Raw genomic sequence first — 25,380 nt, forward strand, 5'->3', positions numbered from 1 at the left:
GAATATCAGGTTTGATGTTAAGGTCTTTAATCCAATTTGAGTTGATGTTAGTGCATGGTGTCAGGCTAGGGTCCACTTTTAGTTTTCTGCATGTGGCTGCCTAGTTTTCTCAGCACCAATAGTTGAAGAGACTATGCTTCTTTCACTATATGTCTTTGGCTCCTTTGTCAAATATCAACTGACTGTACATATGCAGGTTTTTTTCTGGTCTTCTAATCTATTCCATTGGTCTTTGGGTCTGTTCTTGTGTCAATACCAAGCTGTCTTTGTTATTATGTCTCTATAGTGGAGCTTGAAATCCAATATCGTGATTCTTTCTTCATTCTTTCTTTTGTCGAGAATTGCTTTGGCTCTTCTAGGTCTTTTGTTGTTCCATATGAATTTTTGGACTGTTTTCTCTATTTCAGTAAAGTACATCATTGGGATTTTAATGGGAATTGCATTGAATTTATATATCAATTTTGGTACTATGGGCATTTTCACTATATTATTTCTTCCTATCCAAGAACATAGGAGGTCTTTCCATATCCTGGTCTCCTCTGTGATTTCTTATTTAAAGCTTTTATAGTTTTCATTAAATAGATCCTTTACATCTTTGGTTAGGTTCATTCCTAGGTGTTTTTGTTTTAGGTTATTGTGAATGGGATTGTTTCCTTGATTACCCTTTCTGCTTGTACCTTGTTGGTGTACAGAAAGGTGACTGATTTTTGTGGGTTAATTTTGTAGCCTGGTACTTTGCAGAAGTGGTTTATAAGCTCTAAGAGCTTGAAGGTGGAGCTTTTTGGATTGTTAAGATATAAAATTATGTCATCTGCAAAAAGGAATCATTTAACTTCTTCCTCCTCTATGTGGATCCCTTTGTCTTTTTCTTGCCTTATAGCTCTCGCTAAGGATTCCAGAACTATATTGAAGAGGAGTGGAGAGAGTGGGCATCCTTGCCTTGTTCCTGTCTTTAGGGGAATTTGTTGTAGACTTTCCCCATGAAGAATAATATTGGCTATTGGTCTGTCATATAAGGCTTTTATTGTTTTAAGGAATGTTCCTTCTATTCTTATTTTCTCCAGAGCTTTTAACATGAATGAGCATTGTATTTTATCAAAAGCCTTTTACACATCAATGAAATAATCATGTGGTTCTTGAACTTGGTTCTGTTGATATGATGGATTACATTTATTGATTTATTTATGCTCAACCAACCCTGAAGCCTACTTGACCGTAATGTATAAATTTTTTGATGTGTGTCTGGATTCTGTTGTCTAAAATTTTATTGAGGAGCTTTGCAACTGTGTTCATCAAGGAGATTGGTTTGTAGTTCTCCTTTTTTGTTGGGTCTTTGCCTGGTTTGGGGATGAGTGTGTTATTGGCTTCATAGAATGAGTTTGGGATTGCTTCCTCTGCTTCTATTTTACCAAAGTGCTTGAGGAGTATGGGTATTAGTTCCTTTTTAAAGGTCTTATAGTGAATCCATCCAATCCTGGGCTTTTCCTTGCTGGAAGATTTCTGATTGCTTCCTGTATATCATTGTAAGTTATTGGCTTATTTATGAATTTATTTCCTCTTGGTTCAGTTTGGGCAATTTGTATTTCTCTAGAAAATTCATCCATTTCTGCTAGGTTTTCCTTCCTTAGCGAGTATAGAGTCTGGAAATACTTCTTTATAATTGTTTGGATGTCTTGGGTCTCCTCTCTTCTTTTTTTAGTTAAACTTGCCAGAGGTCCATCAATTTTATTGATTTTTTTAATCCAGCTTTTTATTTTATTATTTTTATTTATAGTTTTGTTTAGTCTCTATCTCGTTAATTTTAGCTCTTATTTAGTTATCTCACTTCATCTAGCAAATTTAAGTTCAACTTTTTCTTGTTTCTTTAGCCGTGTTAGTTGCATCATGAGGTAGTTTACTTGGTCTGTCTCTGTTTTCTTGATGTGGGCACTGAGTGCAAGAAATTTGCCTCTCAGGATTGCTTTTGCCCTATCCCACAGGTTTCTTTGTGATGTGTGTTCATTTTCATTGAATTGTAGGAACTTTTAAATTTCTTTCTTTAATTTCTTCTGTGACCCAGGTGATGCTCAGAAGTGTGCTGTTTAATTTCCATGTATTTGAGTAATTTCTATGGTATGTTTTCTTATTGAGAACTAGCTTGATTCCACTATGGTCAAATAGAATACAAGGGATTATGTCAATCCTCTTGTATTTGCTTAAATGCCTTATGAATTATTATCCTATCTTATGAAGTAAGATAGGCTGTATTTTGAAAAGAGTTCCATGGGCTGTTGAGAAGAATGTGTATTGAGTTGTTGTTGGGTGGAAAACTCAATATATGTCAGTTAAGTCCACTTGAGATTTGGCATTACTTAATTCAGAGACATCTTTGCCAATTCTTTGGTTGGTAGACCTGTCCTTTGGTGAGAGTGGAGTATTAAAGTCTCCTAGTACTATTGTATTTGGATCCATCTTTTCCTGTAAGTCTGAGAGTATTTGCCTAACGTATTTGGGTGCACCAATGTTTGGAGAGTATAGATTGTCAATGGTGATATCCTCTTCTTGAATTGTTTCCTGTATTAGTATGTAGTGTCCTTCTTTTCTTTTTGTAATGATATTCATGTAAAGTTTATTTTATCAGATATCAGGATGGAAACTCCTGCCTTCTTGCTGGGAGCACTTGCGTGGTAGATCTTCCTCCATCCTTTCACTCAGAGTTTGCTTTTATCTTTGACGTGAAATGGGTTTCTTGAAGACAACAAACTATTGGATCTTGTTTTCTGATGTAGTTCTTTTTCTTTTGATTAGTGAATTGAGTCCATTAATATTTATGGTTATTATAGAGTGGTGCTTCCTGTCATTTTCCTATTTTCCTAAGTTTTTCTTCTTTCCTTTCTTCTTGTGTTTCCTGAGTTGGTCTTCTAGTGATATCTACTTGGTATGGAGCCCTCATCTTGATTGTTTTATTCAGATTGTAATCCACTCTTAATATTCTTTGTAGTGTTGGCTTATTGTTCATGAATTCATTTAGTTTTTCCTTATTATTAAAAATTTTAGGGCTGGGATGTAGCTCAGTGGCAAAGCACTTGCCTAGCAAGTGCAACGTCCTGGGTTCAATCCCCAGTACCAAAAAGAAAAGAAAAGACAAAAAAAATACAGTTAAAAAATTTTTGGTTTCTCCATTGAATGTGAATACTATCTTTGCTGGATATACAAGTCTGGGCTGGCAGTTATTGCTTCTCAGGGCTTCGATGGTATTTTGTCAGGCTTTTCGTGCACTCAGGGTCTGTGTGGAGAGATGTGTGGTGATTCTAACTTTTTCCCATTGTAGTATAGCTCCTTCTTTGCTTGTGCTGCATGCAAGATTGTTTCTTTATTGCTGAGATCTACCATTTTACTATAGTGTGCCTAGTAGTATTCCTCCTGGGATCCTGCTTGTTAGATGTTCTATAAGCCTCTGTTATGTAGGTTAAGATTCTCTCTGTAGGGAACCTTACTGCATTGTTGGTGGGAGTGTAAACTTGTTCAACCACTTTGGAAAGCAGTATGGAGGTTCCTCAAAAGACTACACATAGAGCTCCCCTATGACCCAGCAATCCCACTTTTGGATGTTTACCCAAATGATCACAAACAAGACCATACTAAAGCTATCAGCACAACTATGTTTATTGCAGCATTATTTACCATAGCTAAGATATGGAACCAGCCCAGATGCCTCTCAGTAGATGAATGGATCAAGAAAATGTGGTATAGGGCTGGGAAGGTGGCTCAGTGGTAGAGCACTTGACTTGCATGCCTGAGGCCCTAGGTTCCATTCCTCAGCACCACATAAGCAGAAAGAAAAAAAAGCTGGAAGTGGCGCTGTGGCTCAAGTGGTAGATCTCTAGCCTTGAGCTGAAAAGCTGAGGGACAGTGCCCAGGCCCAGAGTTCAGGTCCCACAACCGGACCTAAAAAAAAAATGTGGTATATATACACAATGGAATTCTGTGCCACCATCAGAAAGAATAACTTCATCCCATTTGTTAGGAAATGGAAAGACTTGGAAAAAATTCTATTAAGTGAAATAAGCCAGGCCCAAAGAAACATAAGTCCCTTATTTGCAATAAATAGTATATGTCTGGGACAAGCAGAAAAGGTCAGATAAGATGATGTTAAGTGAAATGAACCCCAAGATAGGGACAGAAGTGGTTTTTTTCTTTCTTGTTATTGTTTCCAACGTATTTATAAGGTACCATGTGATTTTTTTGTTGCTTTGTATGTTCCTCCCCCACGGTAAAACCACTGTTTTCAATGTATTTGATGTTGGTATAATTTGTGGAGGGGAAGGGAAAAAACAAATAGTTTAAATAGGGATACAGGTTGGTCCATTGCAACAATGAGATGTACAAGATACTATATTGGAAAAATGAACTATACAATTTAGATGGGGGCAGTGTAGTTGAGGAGGTGGGAGGGAGGGGATGGTAGGGGAAAACCAAAGAAATAGGCAACAATGCTTGAGAAGAAATGTATTCATTACCTTGCTCATGTAACTGTAACCCCTCAGTACAGTATTTTCACAATAATTTTTTTGGGGGGGTCTGGTCGTGGGGCCTGAACTCTGGGCCTGGGCGCTGTCCCTCAGCTCTTCAGCTCAAAGCTAGCGATCTACCACTTGAGTCACAGCGCCACTTCTGGCTTTTTTCTTTTTACTTATGTGGTGCTGAGGAATCAAACCCAGGGCCTCAGGCATGCAAGGCAAGTGCTCTACCACTGAGCCACCTTCCCAGTCCCGTCACAATAAAAAAAAATTTTTTTAAAGATTTGCTGTTGTATTTGGCCATTGCCTGCTCAGTCAGGAGAGAATGAAAACACACTATATGGAGGAATCCATTTCTTTGCTACATAGGGTCCCAGAGCTGATCTCAAAAAGAATGTTCTCTTGGCTTAATTCCTTTTCAAGATTATCATGACTCAGATTTATAACTGCATACTGACTGTCTTCCCTGGACTTTCTCTGCTTTGCAAGCTCTCTGCCAAAGGAAGTTACTTTTTGTTCCCATTTAACAAAACACAGGCTGATGATAATGAACCAACAATTTCCAGAAGTTGTCATCTTTCAAGCATTAGCCACCTTCTTGACCAAGTACAGCTCAAGGAGAGAGATTTAGACTCTAAAAAGGCAGCCAGGCATTGGAAGCTAGACACTAACCAAGCTAGCTCACAAGACCAGCTGCTTGGCTGGGAGGCAGGTAGAGAGAAAGGAGACAGAGGAAATAAGGACCAAGCAAGAAGAAGGCAAATGAACATAAAAGAAGATAGGAATATTTGTATAGCATCATTAAGGATAACTGTTGCCTTTCAAACTGAGTAGTTTACAAGAAAACTAGAATGGATTTAGGTCATTGCTTTTAGCATTGGTCAGTAGTTTATTAAGGAAGCATTAATCAGTAGTTAATAATCAGAGCATCTCATCAGATGGCTTTTGGACAAGGAGCCTGGAACAACCACCTCAGCCACTCTTATAGCTTCCATCTCCAGTTCTCTTAATCCTGGCCAAGATGGAGGCCTTGGGTACTTTCTTCAGGTCATAAGCCAGCCCAATGGCAGCCATGCAGTCAATGAAGAATGTGGTGAAGTTGAGGCTCCAGCGGTACTCACTGGTAGAGTAATCATAGGGGAAGGTATGGTGGTAGTTATGGAAGCCTTCACCTGGAAGAGAAGCAAGGAGAGCAGTTAGGGAACCCAGCATATTGCCATCTAGTCATCTTTGAACATTTCTTACCTAGCAGGTCCTCTGAACCTTGAACAATCTTGCTGTTATTGCATGAATGGCAAACCCAGTGTCTTATACTGTAAACAGATGCCCTCAGTGGCATCCTTAGTAGTGAGCTGAGATATTCTACTCAGATTCCCAGGATTGCAAGTTTTTTGGGGGGAGAAAAACTCATCTCTCAGAGGATCAATAAAGAAGCAGATTCTTCTGAGAAAATACAGGAAATACCTTTTATAATGTCAGAAATTTGGTAGTATGGGCCTGAGATCTCACAGGTTGTGTGCATATGTGCATGTGTTTTAATGGGGAAGGGAGGGAGCTAGGGAGAAGAGGGATTGTGAATAAGCAACACACCAACCCCACTGAGGTCATGCTCTTTGTGAGGGCACTGGGCAGGGGAGCATGGTGAACACCAGCCAGAAGTCAGACTCTCACCTGACAGGGGTGAGGTTTAGTGAAGTTGCCCTCTAAATATAGGAACTCTTCACTTAGGGTCCTTGACTTAGATCTCAGAATAAAAATTTCTTGACAAGTCACAATGGAAAAAACAACTTGGCAGAGCTTTAGTGAGTAAATAAACAAGCAGGCACACAGATAAAAAGCAGACAAACAGAAGGGCAAGGGCCCACTGTAGCAGAGTGTGGATGCTTTCATAGGAACACAGACACATAGAGACACACACACACACACACACACACACACACACACACACACACACACACACACACACACACACACAGGGAGAAACAGAGAGACAGATACACAAGGAGACACCCAGAGAGATACCCTGTTCCTTGAGCTGTTGGGTGCAGGCAGGGGGTCTGAATTTAAGGTATGGAAAGCCAGGTGCTTTGTCTTTGTTCTAACCACACCAGGTGTCATTGTATGAGTTTCCAGGTAAGAATGCATCCTCCAATCAAATAAATTCTTATCCTTGAAACAAGTCCACACCCTTCTATCTGCATTTTGGGACATCCTGTCACACAGTTGTGAATCCTTGGGTGACAAATGTATCCTTCAGGAAAGAACGCATTCAGTTGTCTTCTCGTTGAAGCAAAGAGAGCATTTTTAAGATTCGAATTACCATATTTGAGTTGCTTTCATTCAGTTTCCTTGAGTTATTCTGCTTCAAGACAGGGAGTAGAGATTCCTCAACCATTACTGGTTTACAGTGGGCTGATCTTGTTACTAATTTTCTGGCCTTTGAGCCCAGAATGAGAGATTTCCTTCATCCTGAGAGGTTCTAAAACTCTTGGGATGAATGTTCCTTAAGAAGCATCTTCAAAGATGGTTTTGCCCAATGCTGGTTGCTCACACCTCAAATCCCAGCTACTCAGGAGGCAGAGACCTGAAGATCATGGTTCAAAGCCTGCATTCTTGAGACTTATCTCCATCTAACAATCCAAAAGGCAGAAGTGGTACTGTGTTTCAAAGTGGTAGACCACTAGCCTTCAACAAAAGAGCTCAGGAAACATGCCTAGGCCCTGAGTTCTAGCCTCATGACAGACAAAAAATGAAAAATAAACAAATAAATAAGTAAATTAAATGTCTTTTGAGGATAAATATATCTCCGTCTTTTGAGGATAAATATATCTCCGTATAATCCAGTTCATGGTTGTGAAGTAATGGAAAGACAAAGTCTAAGCAAGTCACCCTGTTCTCACAACCTAACCTGGTGCATTATCAGGTGATAAGGGTAGTCCACCCAGCTTCACAGGCCTGCAGGTAAACAAACCTTCCTTTGAATTGCAGATGCCTCGCTCAGTAGGTAGAGCAAAGAGAGGTGTCTGATTTAGAGGATATGCAGAGATCATGTTTGTTAGCCCTTGGAAGCTGTTCCTTGTGCTTTGCTGATGTTGGGGCTTTGTCTGTACCCAAGCAAGTGGTTTTTGTCTTTAAAAGCTTGGTGTAAACTCTGTGCTGGGGAAGGGGGTGGGCAGTGGCCATGGTGGTCTTTGAGACAATAGTCCACCAGGTAGAGCCTGGCTTTCTAACAAAGACTCCCAAGTCCATCTCTCCAAATGTGGCTTCTCTGTATCTCACCAACTGGATTTCCTTGATAACAATTGTAATCCCAGCACTGGAGAGAACTGTGAGTTTCTGGACAGTCTCGGATACATAAGGAGACACATAATAAACACTGAGTACATAACATCCACAAAAGTGCCCCATATGGACTAAGAATGATCTAAATAGCAAGCTAGTGATGCAGTCCTGCCAAGTAAGCCACCAGCTAGGACACTGAAAGTATGTCATTACTCTGTACATAGGTAGTCCTTAGAATGAAAGAAGCAGGCTGTGAGTTGGGGGTAAGATAAGACCAAGGCTAAGTATACTGACAGAGGACTGCTAACTTTCTAACTGGTATTCACAGCCAAGCTCTGAGTGTGCATCCATCAAGCCTATAGGAGGAAGATTGAATAGGAGGAGGATCATGTATGGCACTTGGGCAGGAAAAGGCAGTGTAGGCTTAAAGGAAGGCCATTGTGGTCAGAGAGAAATAAATTGACTGAGTGCAATGATTCAAGAAGCAGAAGAATTAGAATGGCAAGAAACAGAGCTGTAGGAGAGACAGGGTGGGATAAAATGCAGCAAAGAGCAGATATAGAGAGAGTAGCAATAGAGACCAAGTGGGAGATTGGCAGTCATTTTCAAAGACCAGTCATATGGCAGTTGAGATTGGGGGGCAGTCATTATAATTATTTATCATGCTAGCCACATCTCAGTACAAATTATTCTGTTCAGAAAAATTTAAGAACTAGCTGGGTGCTCATGCGTGTAATCTTGGCTACTCTGAGGTTGAAATCTAAGGATTGTGGTTTAATGACAGCCCAGGCAGAGAAGTCCATGAGACTCTTATCTCCAATAAACTACTGAGAAAAGGTTGGAAGTGGTGGTGTGACACAAGTGGTAGAGCTCTAGCTCTAAGCAGAAGAAACTCAGGGACAGTGCAGAGGCCCTAAGATCAAGCCCCAAGACTGGTAAAGAACAAAAAAGAAAGAACGAAAGAACAAAAGAACGAACGAACGAACGAACGAAAGAAAGAAAGAAAGAAAGAAAGAAAAAAGAAGGAAAATATAAGAACCATGAAGCCTAGGTGATTTATTTCAAACAAGAATCAAATGTAGAACACATACAATGATGGAAGGGGCTGAGAGAAGCATATGAAATCATAGCAAGGAGATTACACATACTTTCACAGTAGCATACTTGAAGTGTATCAACCTTGCTGATATTACAGAATCAGTAAATATAAAATACTCATTGACCTCTCTATTGTCCTGACTATTCTACTTATGTATCACCTGCCCAAAACAAGACTGTAGCCCAAACCAGAGGTGACTAAAGAAAGGAAAGCTTATAATGGTTCAATAGGCATGCCATTTGGAAATGGATTTGGAAACCTGGAACTAGTGAAGGTGTTATTTTTCCACTTTTTTTTTTTTTTTTGCAAAAAGTTGCATGACGGGGCTGGGAAGGTGGCTCAGTGGTAGAGCACTTGCCTTGCATGCTCAAGGCCCTGGGTTCGATTCCTCAGCACCACATAAGAAAAAAGCCGGAAGTGGCGCTGTGGCTCAAGTGGTAGAGTGCTAGCCTTGAGCTGAAGAGCTGAGGGACAGTGCCCAGGCCCAGAGTTCAGGCCCCACGACCGGACCCCCCCAAAAAAAAAGTTGCATGACTTTCAAGTACAATCCCATTTTGTAACCACTAGTTTTGTGGTCAAAAATCTAGGGCACAAAATGTCTGAAAAACAAACTTAGCTGATATTGCCAGCTCTTAACCAAATACTGAATGTGGTCATGTTGTACACTGCTCACTTACCGAGAAGTCCCAGTGAAAGCAGGACATTTTCACGGGCCTCAATGTTCTTGTCATAAGGGCGATATCCATAGAGGTGAGCAACGCTGTTCACCAACCAGGTCATATTGAGGACTATAACGTATCGCAGGAAAGTAGCAACATACAAGCTGTGTCGAAAAGTTTCACCCCAACAATACCAGGGCACTAGTGTGGGCAGGATGAAGCACATTAACAGGACACTGGGCTTGTAGTACCTACATGAGAGACCACACAGTGAGAGATGGACAGAGCATTTTCTCCCAAACTTGGATTGCTAAGTCTTTCTGGGCTGGCCTAGCATTCCCTCCTACCCTGTGAACACACAGGTAAACAAGCCAAAGGGTATAGGTGGAAAAGCTTTTGAGAAGACAGATTTGTCCTCTCACTTTTCAAGTAATGCTATATGGATGTGTTCAATAAATATTCTAAGATCATCCTATTAGGAATGCAAAGGACAAGGAGAATATCATATCTTGATTTTAAGTGTCTTGGTTTCTTTTTGTTTTATTTTTTTGTTGTTGTTTTCTGTGTGCTGATTCTAGGGCTTGAATTCAAGGTATGGGTACTGTCTCTGGGCTCAAAGCTCACACTCTGCTACTGGAGCCATAGCTCTACTTCCAGCTTTTTGTGGGTCATTGAAGATGAGAGTCTTCACAGACTTCCTGCCCAGGAAGCCTTTGAACCATTATCCTCCTATCTCAGCCTCTGAGAAGCTAAGATTACAGACCTGAGCCACTGGTACACAGTTAGCATCCTTCCTTTCCAGGAGACTACAGGTCATGTTGATCAAACAGGCAGAGACACATCACAGCCACATCAGCCAAATTATGGACACCTTTCTCTTGCTCAGCAGTGTCATTGACAGAAAGCATGGTAAATGTCATGCCTTCATTTCCTGTTACCACCCCTTAGTTCTTTCCTCTGCTTTTTCCTCAGGACGTACACTCAGTGTCTGTGATCACAGCAACTCTCTCCTTCAGGAGGCCCTATTTCCTTCAGTCCTATGTAGACAAAAGCCATTGACATCACAAGAGAATCAATTGCCTGTGTGCCTCAGTCACATCTTCTGTTTGATATCACTATTTCTACATCAAACTGTTTTCCTATCCTGCCACTGCTTCCCTGGCTTGAGCCCTACCTACCATCTATCTTGTGTTTACACTTCTCATCTCTCTGCCTGAATGGTACTTTCACTTTTCTGGAGTGGCCTCTCCAAAACATAACTGACAGAGACACATGAGGCTGGAAAATCTTTGATGACTGATTCCCTGTTGATGACTGAATTAATCCTAAGTTTATATCAAAGACCCCACTGGAGCTATATGTGTCTACCTTTCAGTCCTTTTCCCTGTTATACTGTACTTCAAGCAGAAAGACTGTTTCAGGTACCTGCTTGATGTGTTAGCTCATGCTTTTCTTTCTGTTTGAACTATCTACCCATATTCATAATGGTCTCTCTATGTAGGTCAGCTCAGTCATACTTTGTTCATGCACCTTGACCTCATTTTCCTCACTGGCCAAGTTCTTTTCTTTTGTACAGATAATATTCTCCTTTGTAAAATGGTCATTTTTGATACTTGCCCTAGCCCTCTACTGTACTAGAAACTCAAAGACATCAGTCACATTCATTTTTCTGCCTCTGACTATCCTACTTCAGTGAAATTTATAGTATTTAATTGGTTTCACTAAAATAGCTCAGAGAGAAAGGAACAGAAGAATGAAACATGGCTTTGGGCTTTTAGATCATAAAAATGGTCATAATGACCATTTTGAAATTTTGAATATGGAGTCAGGAAATTATTCAGGTATGTTACCTGTCCTAAGAGAGATTTATTCTCCCTAAATCCCACATTTCCAAGGCCACACCCCAGTGCTATCCTCCCTTCCTCACCTCCTCTGGAGCATCACCAGTTTCTCAGCTTTGAGGTCAGACAGGTCCAGCAAACCACCCTTCTCTCTGACAGCTGGGTGTTTGCGCACAAGCAGCCAACCCACGTGACAGAAGAAGAAGCCACGGCGAGAATTGTGAGGATCAGCATGAGTCTCTGTGAACTTGTGGTGTACACGGTGATCTCGGGCCCATTCATACATGTCATTCTGAATGGAAAAGAAGGGGAAACTAGGCCTTAGGAGAGATGCCCTCTAGGGAGGATTGGAGTTCCCAGATGTGTGCAAGGGCCCAGAGCTCTGAGCTCAACATCACAGTTCCCAGGACTTTGATTCCCAAGAAGTCATATGGGCCTGGCCTTCTTCTCAACATTTGCTCCTGACACTAGTGTGGAAACTCAACTTCAAGGTCCCAAGCCCTGGAATAGCACTAATAATTCCTGAAGTTTATCTGGTAGCACACAAGGAGTTTCATTAGCCAAGAACTGCAATTCTTCATCAGGCTATGATGAAGAGAAGGGTACTCTTAGGAGTGAAATCTCTAAGCACAGCGTACAAGCCAGATGGAATGGATCCAAAGGTGCTGCTCTCTGGATAAAACTTCAAGAAGTTTCATCCTGATGCTTTCCCACATGATAGGTACCCAACACAGTAACTATGTAATTATGACCATATGCACATTTCCAAAGTCCTTCTTAGCTGGTTAGAGTCTATCCATCCCTCCAAAAATTGTCACTACATTTCTTCCTTCCCTTTGCCTCATGAGGACATTGGGAGCCTCAAGAAGTTTGTGCAGGCAGGGATGATTAGGCATATGTAGTGAGCCCTTCAGATCTTGCCAAAACAGTGGAGACAAATTTGGGTTCATTTTTCCCTCTTCTCTAAATTAGGCCTCACATAATAACTATAGCTGGGAGAGTTCTCCTTCTCTAATTATGTTAATCTTTCTGTTGAAACCTTGTTGACAGAATCAATCTCAGTATTTATTTTAGTCAGCTTGGCATCCCTAATAAGGCTAGTCTACCTCACCTCTTGGTGACTCAGTTTCCTTATCTGTAAAGTAGGCATAACACTGCCATCTACCACCTAAGACCTAGGTAGAGAGTAAATGATTCAATCTGTATTAGCTTTTTACCATAGTGCTGGGCACATTATCATTGCTACACAAGTATACACTTGTGTGTGTTTGTGTATGTATATACATGTGTATATGAATAAGTGCACACATGAGCTCGTCACGGAGAATGAACATATGGCCTGGCTGCTGTCCTTTAGCTTTTTTGTTCAAGCCACAGTTCCACTTCTGGGATTTTGGTAGTTAATTAAAGAGAAGAGTCTACTGCACAAGCTGGCTTCAAACTGATCCTTAGATGACAGCCTATTGAGTAACTAGCCAGCAGTGTTTGGCTATGTTCACCCTAGTAATAGACAACCATGACTCTGTGCTACATCACCGTTAATTCCATTATCTTGAGTCCTCAAATAGTCATCCTTACATTTAGGGTCCACCGACTGGTCCAGAAGCCTAGGTCAGGGCCTGGTTTTTATACTATGGTCCTCTATTCTGAAGAACCACAATGGTCATGCTGGTTCATAAAACATAGACCTTGGATGAAAATGACCATATACCTGGTGAGCCTTTCCTCTCTATTTCTTTCTCAGTGACTCCAGTTGAAGTGACCAGATGAGACTGGCAAAGCCATGTCTGACCTGCTGGGACTCCTCTCCAGGTGCCAGTCCCCTTCACTCCATCCTGGAACGTTGATAGGATGGAGACACAGAGCTGAGCCCTGCCAGCTGCTCACCTGGAATGCCATGGAGTTGGCAATGATGAGGAAGAGCCTCAGAGGCAGCCGTGCTTTGTAGGTCCGGTGGCTCCACAGGCGATGAGCCCCTGCTGTGATGCCCAGGCCACTGAATACAGAGCACAGAAAAGCTGCCAGGATAGAACAGTAAAGAGTCACCACCTGATGGGAGTACAGCCAGAGGAGGCATGTCAAAGCACTCCTGTGATGCCAGAGCCAGCTTCTGTAGACTTTTGGAGAAGATCTACTTTACTTTAACCTTAAGAATACCTTGGGGCTGGGAAGGTGGCTCAGTGATAGAGCACTTGCCTTGCATGCATGAGGCCCTGGGTTCGATTCCTCAGCACCACATAAGCAAAAAGAAAAAAGAAAAAAGCTGGAAGTGGCGCTGTGGCTTAAGTGGTAGAGCTCTAGACTTGAGCTGAAGAGCTGAGGGACAGCGCCCAGACCCAGAGTTCAGGCCCCAAGACCGGACCCCAAAAAAAGAATACCTTGGTCTTGGGCTTCTAACGGTTCACCACTTGAAAATCTATGCTCATCACTTACCATCTGCTTCCAACAGTGCCTATAAGTTAAGGAATCACAGGAGATAAGAATGCACAAAACAAACAAAGAATAAGTCTCTCATTCACCTGTAATTGTCCAACCATAGGAATACAGTTCTATCTCTTTGGCCTTTACCTGACTTTCCTGAAGTATTCAAGGCAGAATATCATTTCCAAAAGTGTACTGAATATACTAGTCAGAGAAATTTAGACACTGCTCAATTGAAAGTGCCTTCCACTTCCATTTGCCAATCGGTACAACCCCATTTCAGTATTATAGCAGGCAATATGGCTCCATAAAGAGCCATCTACCTTGTCATATTTGCATAATGGTTCAAACTTTATTAAAATTGTTCACATGCTTATATTCTCATATTTACCATACAGCTTGAACAGGGTAAATACTATTAGTACTGCATGTCACAGTTGGAAACAGATGAAGTAAGAGCTATGTTATTTAGAGTTACAGGGCTAGTCAAAGCGAAGCCATGTTTCAAACTAGATTATCTGTCTCTGACAATGGAGGACCCCACGAATGGAATTCTGGAGGCCTTCAGGATTGCCTTCCTTCCCTGCCATCCTGAAGGCTTTCAGGCTCAGGAGGTGCCACACATGATCTCTAGGGGGTGAAGGGTCCCTTGGCATATCCTTTTGTTTAGCGGCACTGGGAGGATAGGATGAGGCCTTTGTTAACAATTTGTAACTTATGCTGGGAAATCATATTGAAACAATAGATTGTGGTTATAGAAGGCACCAGACAATTTATAAGTTATCCTCCTCTATTGAAGCAAGAATAGATTTCTAAACAGCTTTCTCTCCTCTTCCCCTATCTCCTTCATTGTACGCTGTCCTTCATGATCCCCAGGAGTGCCATAGGATCAGTAATATCCTAACAAAAGTTCTGGCCACAATTCTGGAGATCTAGAATTGAGACCCAGGTGATATGTGGCCTGGCCATGTAGTGATTGATATCATCTTCCCACATGCAGTACTACACCTGTAAGTAGCAAAAGTACAGTGAAGTGGCAGTAGTACCTATCTCCTCAGTGACCAGTCCTGTATTAGTACCATCCAAGACAGCTACCTACTAATCCCCTTACATTGGACTGTTCTTCTTCTTGTCTTCTGGAGAGAAGACACTAGACTCCACTCCCAGACTAGTCAGCCTCCCTGGAAACAAAGACAAATGGCTGGAAACCCAGACTGAGAGGGGATGATGTCATCTGTGGATCCCAATTGCATCAGGCTCTATTCCAGCTCAGCCAGCCTCCCAGGTACCAGAAAAACAGCTGGGAAACCAGAGGGGACACTGTCCTATGTGGGACCACACCTCATTAAAGACAGGGAAAAAACCTGGGCACTGGCTCAGGATGGGAGCTGCTTACCCCAGAGCCAGGTGTAGGCCTTGCAGCCAGGAACCAGGGTGATCCCATAGAGGGCTCCCAGGTGCAGCAGAGCCATGAGGATGATGTTTCTCCACACATACTCAAGCTTCGGTGGGGGGCCCACCTCATCCTGGTAGGTGGGGTCATAGATGTCCTCTTTCATTTCGGGGCGGATGTCTTCTAGTAAGTGGAGGACCATCTCCTTCAGCTTCTCTCTTTTATTCTGCAGGTCCATAGAAAGAGGTGCTGTGATGGTGGTTGTAGAGGAATCAGAAATCTACAAGGAGAGAGCATAGTGTGTGAGGAGAGAGCAGATGGCTGGTAGGTGACTGGGAGCACTGGGCTCTGTGCTGCACTGTGGTTAAGCTACAATAGAGGCACAGACCTTGCCCCAGTGCTTTAGGTAACAAGATTAAAAGAGGAAATCTGTCAAAATTTTGCAGGTAGATGGTGGTAAAACCTCAAGGTGAATGGGTGCAACTCAAGTGATTGACTCACTGCATTTTCTTTAAACTTTGTGAAAGTTGGTGAATCAACTGCTCTGTAATTCACATTTTCACCAAAGGATGGCAGTAGATCAAGTATGCTGAAGAACTTCACTGTCTTCATTGCCCACAAGTCACCCTGAATGAGGAACTTAGACTGTGGCAAATCCAGGAAGGAAGGAAGGAAGGAAGGAAGGAAGGAAGGAAGGAAGGAAGGAAGGAAGGAAGGAAGGAAGGAAGGAAAGAATATATATGTATGTGTATGGAAAGCCATTTTTTTAGGCTAAATTCCTGCACCAAGCCCTGAGACTAGACCAGGCCCAAAAGCAATCATTCAGTCTAAATGTCTGATCTTCAAAGACAAAGTTTTGCATAAAAGAGGAAGTGGCAGTGTATTCCCCTCAACCTAATAAATTCCATGCTTTACAAAATAGCATCCTACAGCAACTTGATGTGAAATCATCATATTAAAAATAATAAACCAGTTTTATTTTGCTTTTCAGGTAGTGTTCTTAAAGCTCTACTGCTTGGTAAACAATATAAATTAGTATAAATCATATAAAAAAACAGTGTTTTTGGCTGGCAAGGTAGCTCAGTGGTAGAATGCTTGCCAGGCGTGCATGAGGCCCTGGGTTTGATTCCTCAGCACCTCATAAACAGACAAAGCTGGAAGTGGTGCTGTGGCTCAAGTGGTAGAGTGCTAGCCTTGAGCTGAAGAACTGAGGGACAGTGCCCAGGCCCAGAGTTCAGGCCCCATGATCAACAAAAAATAAAATGAAATAATTTAAAAAATTAAAAAGAAAAGATTAGGAAAATACTTTAGAAAGCAGTATGGAGGTTCCTCAAAAGACTCCACATAGAGCTCCCCTATGCCCCAGCAACCCCACTTTTGGGCATTTATCCAACCCATCACAAACAAGGCTATACTAAAGCTACCAGCACAACTATGTTTATTGCAGCATTATCCACCATAGCTAAGATAATAAACCAACCCACCTGCCCCTCCTCAACAGAAACAGAGGATTTAATATTGTTCTATATATTTGTTTTTGTTGCAAGTGTACTCAATTTGGTTTGCTCTTTGGCTACTCTGGTTTCCATTTGGCAGTGGTTACCTTCTGGTGTACCCAAATAAACTCATTTCACAACTCAGATTCATGTTTTCAATGATAAACTACTTCCCACATGAATTCCTTTGAAAACCAGAAAGTGTGACAGAGTATATGTTGTAAATCATGTAAATTGTTAGATAAAGGACTTCAGAAAATCATAGTGAAGTGATTTCATTTAAGAAATGCTGAGGGAGATACTGGAGGAAGATGGTAGAGGAGAAGCTGGAGGCTAAACAAGCTGTCACATAGAAAGCAGTTTTTAGTGTTCCAGTGAACAGAACTAGGCTAGAGAATCGCATCAAATATGGCATCGTAGTAGAGTTCAGCCAGAGAGGAAATATCCAGGCAGTTTGGTCAAAGAGACAGATCTGAGCACTTCCCAGTGTCCGTGGTGGTGGCGGCGTTGGCTGCTGCTATGGCTGCCATATCAACAGAGAGAGCCTGGAACAAAGGCACCGGATGTGGTTTGGAAGCAGATTCTACTCACCACCAGCAAGAACTGACAAGGAGCAGAAATCTTCATCCTGCTGATCACAGACCACGACAGAAACCAATGTGAGTAATCCAAAGACATTCTCACTCCTTCTCACAGAGCAGTGGTGGGAAGTAGCCCCTTCCCCACCAACAGAGAAGAACTCCATCTTTGAATCTGACAAAGGCCCCTTGAGCTGCTAGCTCCAACTCAGACCTTGGAAGAAAAATAGGAGCCATTCACCAGGTCACAGGAACCTGACATGACCTGACCTGACAGGCTCAGCTCCACACATGGGAAAGTTGCCCTTCCCAGGCTGAGAAAGCTCTGACCCCGAGGAGTGACTTTATTCACTGGATAAACAGAGGCTGCCCCTCCCCACTGCATCCTAAACAGCATGCCCACCAAGTAGCAGGAGGAGTAAAAGACAAACAATTGAAACTCAGTAAACATAAATCCTGAGAATGGCTCCAGGCTGTGCTCTGTGAGTGTCTCAGGAACTAGCCCCTCAGGGAAAAGCTACTGATTGGTTGATAGGTGTCAACCCTACCCAGAACCTAGCCTTGTCACAGCAACTCCTAGAGGAAACAGCCATCTCCCTCTTTTGTGATGATACTCAAAGCAGATCTCTCTCCCACTGAACTAGCCTGGGAGGATAATCACAAAGTCCTGGGTAAGGCAGAGCTTTTTCTGCCTGCTCAAACAAACTGACTTAAGAAACCAATCAAGCCACAGGAAAACCAAACACCACAAGCAAACCAGAGATTCCACCAAGGGACTGGTTACAGACACAGGGGAGATACAAGATCTTCCCTCCCCTCCCCCCAAAATATCAAAGAAATCTTTTTCTACCTAATTTTTTTCTTAATTAAAAAAACTGTGTTCTATTTTTTTCTTTCATAATTTTTATTTTAGGTGCGTGTGTGTGTGTGTGTGTGTGTGTGTGTGTGTGTGTGTGTGTGTGTGTGTATATTAAGTCTCTTTTAACCTTTTGATAATTGATTTTGGTTTTGTTTGTTTTTGGCATGACTTAATTGCTGTTCTACTCATCTCCAGATATATACCCATTGTTGATTATTAGACCTTATCCTTCATTGTGTACATACTTAATTCAGAAATTGATTATTCAATTCACAACCTCTTAGGTTTAACTTCTTTAATAGTAGTATTATTTCTTTTTACCTATATAATTTTTAAGTATTCCATTTCTAATTTTTTTATTTTTTACTTTTTCATTTTTCCCTTTTATCTTTCTCCTCCTCTCATTCTATCCTTTTTTTCTATCAGTATTATTTCTTTATACTTACATAATTTTTAAGTATTTCATTTTTTAATTTAAATTTTTGTATTTTTTTCAGTTTTTGTTTCTTTATCTCTATCCTTTCATTCTGTCCTATCCATTTCCCTCTCTGAGATTAGGACTTGGTTAAATCACTCTCCTTTTATCTCTCCATATCCATCTAATCCTATTTTTCCCCACAATTCTCCCTAAACCTATTAATTTCTGGTCTGCTGAATCCCTCTTTGATGTTCTTAGCCCATTAATCCATAGTTGTTGAATAGATTGTATCTGTTGAACTAGATTGTATCTGCAGCCATTTTGATTGTGCAACTACTACAAGACTCTGGTTGATGCTTGTCTTAAAATAGTGTTCTAGCATGAAATTTGTGTTACTTTCATCTCAAATGAGTACAATAAGCCAGAGACACACAAGAAAAATGGCAAGTCCAATTATCTCAACTCCCACTCATGATAATCAGGTGACAGAACAGTTAATAAATAATCCAGATGAGAGTTCCCAATAGACTCTACAAACACTACTGGTAAACATGGTGAATGAAATGATTGAAAACCTGCAAAGGACTCAGTGTGATCGTGATAGGGAGCGAGATGAGGCTAACCAAAGATTAATACAGGAACTTCATGGGCATGATAAGGCTAACCAAAAATTAATACAGGAATCTCATGAGCATGAGGAAGCTAATCAAAGATTAATACAGGAATTGTGTGAATGTGAGGAAGCTAATCAAAGAGTAATACAGGAATTGAATGAGCGGGATGAGGATAGACAAAATTATCAATAGAGGCATTCATGGAATCCATAAACAGACAACTGAAGGAATCCAGGGAGATCACAAAGTGAATGCTGAATGGAGCCAGTCAGAAGGAAAGGGAGTCCAATGAAACCATAACTGATCAACTAAGGGATTGGAGAATAAACACTGAACACCAAATTAAAGAAGTAAAGAAGTCCATACAAGATCTAAGACAAAGCTCCAACAAAGAATTTGAATCCATCAAAGCTGACCAATTAGAAGGAAAGGAAATAAAAAACAAAGTAGAAAGTCTTGACAGTAGGTTAGACCATGCAGAGGATCGAATCTCTGGGATTGAAGATAGCCTAGCTATAATACAAATAGAACATACAATTTCCAAGACAAATCCAAAAAATATAATAGATCTATTCAAAATTTAAAAGACACCATCAGAAGGCTGAATCGGAGGATAACGGGTATAGAGGAGCACTTAGAGACAGAAGTTAGTAGTCTAGGAAATTTACTTAACAGGATCTTACTAGAGGATACAAAAGGATAGGCCTATTCAGATCAAGAAGCTTTTATAACCCCAAATAGACCAGAACAGACAGGACATCTCACCAGCACATTATAATCCACACAGGATCAATTCAGACCAAGGAAAGGCTCATTAAAGCTGAACATTAAAGGAGAAAAGATCAATCACCTATAAAGGGAAACCAGCCAGGCATCAGTGGCTCTTGCCTGTAATCCTAGCTACTAAGGAGGCTGAGATCTGAGGATCATGGTTCAAAGCCAGCCTGGGTAGGAAAGTCTGTGAGACTCTTATTTCTAATAAACGACTAGGAAACCAGAAGTGGCACTGTAGCTCAAGTGGTAGAGCACTCGCCTTGAGCTGAAGAGCACAGGGATAGCACCCAAGCCCAAAGTTCAAACCCCATGACCAACAAAAAAAAAAAAAAAAAGGGAAACCAATTAGAATAACCTCAGATTTCTCAGCAGGGACAATTAAAGCAAGAAGAGCCTGGAATGATGTGTGCTGTGCCCTAAAGACAACAACTATCAACCAAGAATACTATACCTTGCTGAACTCTCCTTCATAACAGAAGGTCAAATAAAAACCTTCCATACCAAAGAAAAACTGAAATATTATATCTCCACCAAACCAGCCCTACAAAAGATACTTAAAGATGTCCTACACATACAAAACCAACAAGAGCACAATAAAGACCAGAAAGCACACCCAAACTGAGAATCAAAGAACCACAGGAAGAACCCAGTTGTACAGCCCCCAAGAAGTTGGATAACATGGCAGAAACTACTAAATATCTCCAGTCCTATCAATATTAATAAACTTAACTCTCCAATTAAGCAAGATAGACTGTCTAGTTGGATTAAAAAGCAAGATCCTTCTATCTGCTGCCTTCAAGAGTCATATCTTGCCAATAAAAACAAACATATTCTGAAAGTGAAAGGCTGGAATAAAATCTACCAAGCAAATGGTCCCCATAAACAGGTGGGAGTTGCAATCCTAATATCAGATAAAATAGATTTCAAATTAAAATTAGTGAGAAGAGATAAAGAAGGTCGCTACATACTAATTAAAGGATCTCTCCTTGGGGCTGGGAAGTTGTCTCAGTGGTAGAGCGCTTGCCTTGCATGCCTGAGGCCCTGGGTTCGATTCCTCAGCACCACATAAGCAAAAAGAAAAAAGCCAGAAGTGGCGCTGTGGCTCAGGTGGTAGGGCACTAGCCTTGAGCTGAAGAGCTGAGGGACAGCGCCCAGACCCAGAGTTCAGGCCCCACAACCGGACCAAAAAAAAAAGGATCTCTCCTTCAGGAGGATATTACAATTCTAAATATCTATTCACCAAACAATGGAACACCCAAATTTATCCAAGAAACACTACTTTCCCTCAAATCTCACATAGATCCAAAGACATTAATTGTTGGGGACTTTAACACACCACTATCCCCACTAGATAGATCAACTCAGCAAAAACACAACAGAGAAACCACAGATCTAAACAACTGCATAGATCAACTAGATTTAACAGACATCTACCGAATATTTCACCCAGCAGCATCAGAATGCATGTTCTTCTCAGCAGCACACGGTACATTTTCCAAAATAGACCACATTTTAGGTCACAAAACAAACGTCCAAATTCAGAAACATTGAAGTTATGCTCTGCATTCTCTCAGACCACAAGGGAATAAAATTTAGAACTCAACACCAAAAGCCACCAAAGAAAGTCCTGTAATACAGGGAGCTGAACAACACACCAGTGGGTCATGGAAGAGATTAGAAAGGAAATTCAAATGTTAATGATATTCAACAAAAAATAAGCACACCAATTACAAGCTCATGTGCGACACAGCAAAGGCAGTACTCAGAGGCAAGTTTATAGCTCTGAGTTCCTACATCAACAAATTGAAGAGATCTGAAACCAACAAATTAATGAGACATCTGAACCTCCTTGAAAAAGAGCTAAAACCCAATCCAGTAGACACAAAGAAATAATTAAAATTAAAACAGAATTGAATGAATTAGAATCCAAAAAAAAAAAAAACTAAAAAGAATCAACAAAACAAAGAGTTGGTTCTTCAAAAAAAATTAGCAAAATTGACAGACCCTTAGCAAATCTTATCAGAAAAAGAAGAGAACACACCCAAATAAATAAACTCAGAGATGAGAATGGAAACATCACCATGGAAACAACCAAGATTCAGAACATTATAAGGGAATACTTCTCAAATCTTTATGCTAGTAAGTGTGAGAATCTGGAAGAAATGGATGATTTCCTAGCAAATATTGACATGCCAAAACTAAACCAAAATGAGTTAAACCAACTTAACAGACCCATATCAAGCATTGAAATAGAAACAGCAATAAGACACCTCCCATCTAAGAAAAGCCCAGGATCGGATGGATTTACAGTGGAATTCTACAAGGCCTTCAAAGCAGAACTCACACCAATACTTCTCCAACTCTTCTATGAAATTGAAAGAGAAAGTTTACTACTGAACTCTTTCTATGAAGCCATCGCAACCCTCATCCCAAAACCAGGCAGGGACACATCAAAGAAAGAGAACTATAGACCCATTTCTTTGATGAACATCGATGCAAAACTTGTCAACAAAATTTTGGCCAATCGACTTCAACAATTCATCCAAAAAATCACACACCATGATCAAACAGGATTCATTTCAGGGATGCAAAGCTGGTTCAATGTACACAAATCAATTAATATAATTCATCACATCAACAAGAGCAAGGATAAGAACTACATGGTTATCGCAATAGATGCAAAAAAAGCATTTGACAAGATCCAACACCCCTTTATGTTGAAGGCTCTGGAAAAAGTAGGAATCCATGGAACATCCCTCAATACAATAAGGGCTGTATATGACAAACCACAGCCAGCATTATACTTAATGGCGAAAAACTAAAGCCATTTCCTCTTAACTAAGGAAAGAGACAAGGATGCCACTCTCTCCACTTCTCTTCAATTTAGTATTAGAATGCCTAGCTACTGCAGGAAGATAAGATGCAAACATAAAAGGGATCCAACTAAGGAAAGATGGAGTAAAACTCTCCTTCTTTGCAGATGGCATGATCTTGTATTTAAAGAACCCCACGGACTCCACTCCCAAATGACTCAGGCTGATTAAAAACTTTGGCAACATATCAGGGTAAAAAATTAATCCTCAGGGGCTGGGAAGGTGGCTCAGTGGTAGAGTGCTTGCCTTGCATGCCTGAGGCCCTGGGTTCGATTCCTCAGCACCACATAAGCAAAAAAAGAAAAAAGCCGGAAGTGGTGCTGTGGCTCAAGTGGTAGAGGGCTAGCCTTGAACTGAAGAGCTGAGGGACAGCGCCCAGGCCCAGAGTTCAGGCCCACAACCGGACCCCAAAAAAAAAATTAATCCTCAAAAAACAATGGTTTTTCTGCATGCAAACAATGAGAAGAGTGCAGCTGAAATCAGGAAATCAACTCCCTTTGTAATAGCCCCACAAAAATTAAAATAACTAGGAATTAAGTTAACTAAAGTGAAGGACCTCTATGATGAAAACTTTAATAAAGAAAATCAAAGAAGAAGAACTTAGGAAGTTGAAAAACCTCTCATGCTCCTGGATTGGAAGGATCAACATCATGAAAATGGCAATACTTCCTAATGCTATCTACAAATTCAATGTGATACCTATCAATATTCTAACCTCATTCTTCAATGAAATAGAAGAAGCTACCCAAAAATTCATATGGAACAATAAAAGACTCCAAAGAGCAAAAATGATCTTTAACAGAAAGAATAATGCTGGAGGAATATTAATACCAAATTTCAAACTCTACTACAAAATGATAGGAATCAAAACAGCTTGGTACTGGCACAAGAACAGATCTGAGGATCAATCGAATAGAATTGAAAACCCAGAAATGAGCCCAGAGACCTTCAGCCATCAGTCTTTTATAAGGCAGCTAAAAAAAATAGAATGGAAGAAGGACAGCCTCTTCAGTAAATGGTGCTGACAAAATTTGTTAAACACCTGTAGAAAACTAAAGCTAGATCCTTATATATCACCCTGCACCAGCATCATCTCCACATGGATCAAAGACCTCAAAGTCAACGCAGACATCCTGAAAACATTACAGGAGAAACCCTAGGTCTCATAGGCACAGGCCAAAATTTTCGCAGTAGAGACTCAAAAACACAACAAATCAAAGAAAGGTTGGACAAATGGGATTGCATGAAGTTGCAGAGCTTCTGCATGGCAAAAGACATAGCTAGCAAGATCAACAGAAAGCCCACAGACTGGAGAGGATCTTTACTAGCCATACAATGGACAAGGGTCTCAGATCTAAAATATACTTAGAACTCAAAAAAGTAAATCCCCCAACAACAAATCCTCAAAGAAACAACTGCCCAATAAATAAGTGGGCTAAAGACTTAAAGAAAACTTCTCTGAAGAGGAAATAAGAATGGCCAATAGACATATGAAGAAATGCTCAACTTCTCTAACCATAAGAAATTGCAAATCAAAACAATACTGAGATTCTACCTCACCCCAGTTAGAATGGCTATAATCAAGAACTCTAATAACAACAGATGCTGGAGGGGATGTGGCCAGAAGGGAACCCTACTGCATTGTTGGTGGGAGTGTAAACTTGTTCAACCACTCTGGAAAGCAGTATGGAGGTTCCTCAAAAGACTCCACATAGAGCTCCCCTATGACCCAGCAATCCCACTTTTGGGCATTTATCCAAATGATCAGAAACAAGACCATACTAAAGCTACCAGCACAATTATGTTTATTGCAGCATTATTTACCATAGCTAAAAGATGGAACCTACCCAGATGCCCCTCAGTACATGAGGGGTTCAAGAAAATATTATATATATGTATCTATATATATATATATAGAGAGAGAGAGAGAGAGCTAGTATCAAACCCTATATATAAAGAGTGTGCCATAGCAATAGGCAATCTGATAACCAAGATAACTGCCACGTCACATACAGATGGATAACATATATAGCATGAATATTTTGAGCAAAGGGAAGATTCTTCTAAATAAGATGAAGTAGTGAAAGAAGGTACCAGTTACTGACAGACTAACTTCCTTTTTACCTCCTTAGCTCTATTTTGCATCACTATTTTCCCTCTTGAGTCACTTTCTTCCATAGTTATCTTGGATCTAGGAACCACAGATTGCCAGATCATCAGCTGCATGGCAAGGAACGAAAACTACCCCAACATCATCAGCAAGCTTCACAGGACAAAACTCAGGATTATGCAGTTGCTCAAATGGAGCTAACACTTCTGTTTTGAGGAATGGAAGACACCCCAATTCAGGGAACAATCAAAGTCAATTAGATCTGTAACAAATTCATTGCAGTTATGATAGTTGAAAGTTGAGCCAGGTGCTGCTGGTTCATACTTGTGATTCATATTGCTCAGGAGATTGAGATGTGAAGATTCCCAACAACTACTTTGCTACAAACCCAAACTGAACTGCAAACATGGCTACAGAGCCACTTCTTGGAAACTTACTTTCTCTCGCAGCAAGGGCACAGGCAT

At 40.8% G+C, this 25,380-nt stretch overlaps 1 protein-coding gene across 1 annotated transcript; it reads right to left on the reverse strand.

The window, feature by feature from the left end:
• Positions 1-5,369: 5,369 nt before the first annotated feature.
• Positions 5,370-25,380, reverse strand: LOC138808975 (acyl-CoA desaturase 1-like). The gene is made up of 6 exons (XM_069995354.1): positions 25,354-25,380; positions 15,198-15,474; positions 13,268-13,398; positions 11,467-11,672; positions 9,558-9,790; positions 5,370-5,671 (listed from the first exon to the last, which is right to left on the reverse strand). Exons 1-6 carry the CDS (start codon positions 25,378-25,380, stop codon positions 5,472-5,474), a joined length of 1,074 nt encoding a protein of 357 aa, XP_069851455.1. The 3' UTR covers positions 5,370-5,471.

The sequence above is a fragment of the Dipodomys merriami genome, unplaced genomic scaffold (genome assembly GCF_024711535.1).
Source record: "Dipodomys merriami isolate MVZ:Mamm:240054 unplaced genomic scaffold, mDipMer1.0.p SCAF_102, whole genome shotgun sequence".
NCBI lineage: Eukaryota > Metazoa > Chordata > Mammalia > Rodentia > Heteromyidae > Dipodomys > Dipodomys merriami.

Excerpts from the sequence above, each read along its gene's own strand:
- LOC138808975 (XM_069995354.1), bottom strand. The coding sequence starts at position 25,380 with ATGCCTGTGCCCTTGCTGCGAGAGAAA. Across the intron at positions 13,399-15,197 it reads GGCCTACACCTGGCTCTGGG|CTTTTCTGTGCTCTGTATTC; the intron begins GTAAGCAGCTCC and ends CTATCCTGGCAG. Across the intron at positions 9,791-11,466 it reads CTGGTGATGCTCCAGAGGAG|GTACTACAAGCCCAGTGTCC; the intron begins GTGAGGAAGGGA and ends TCTCTCATGTAG.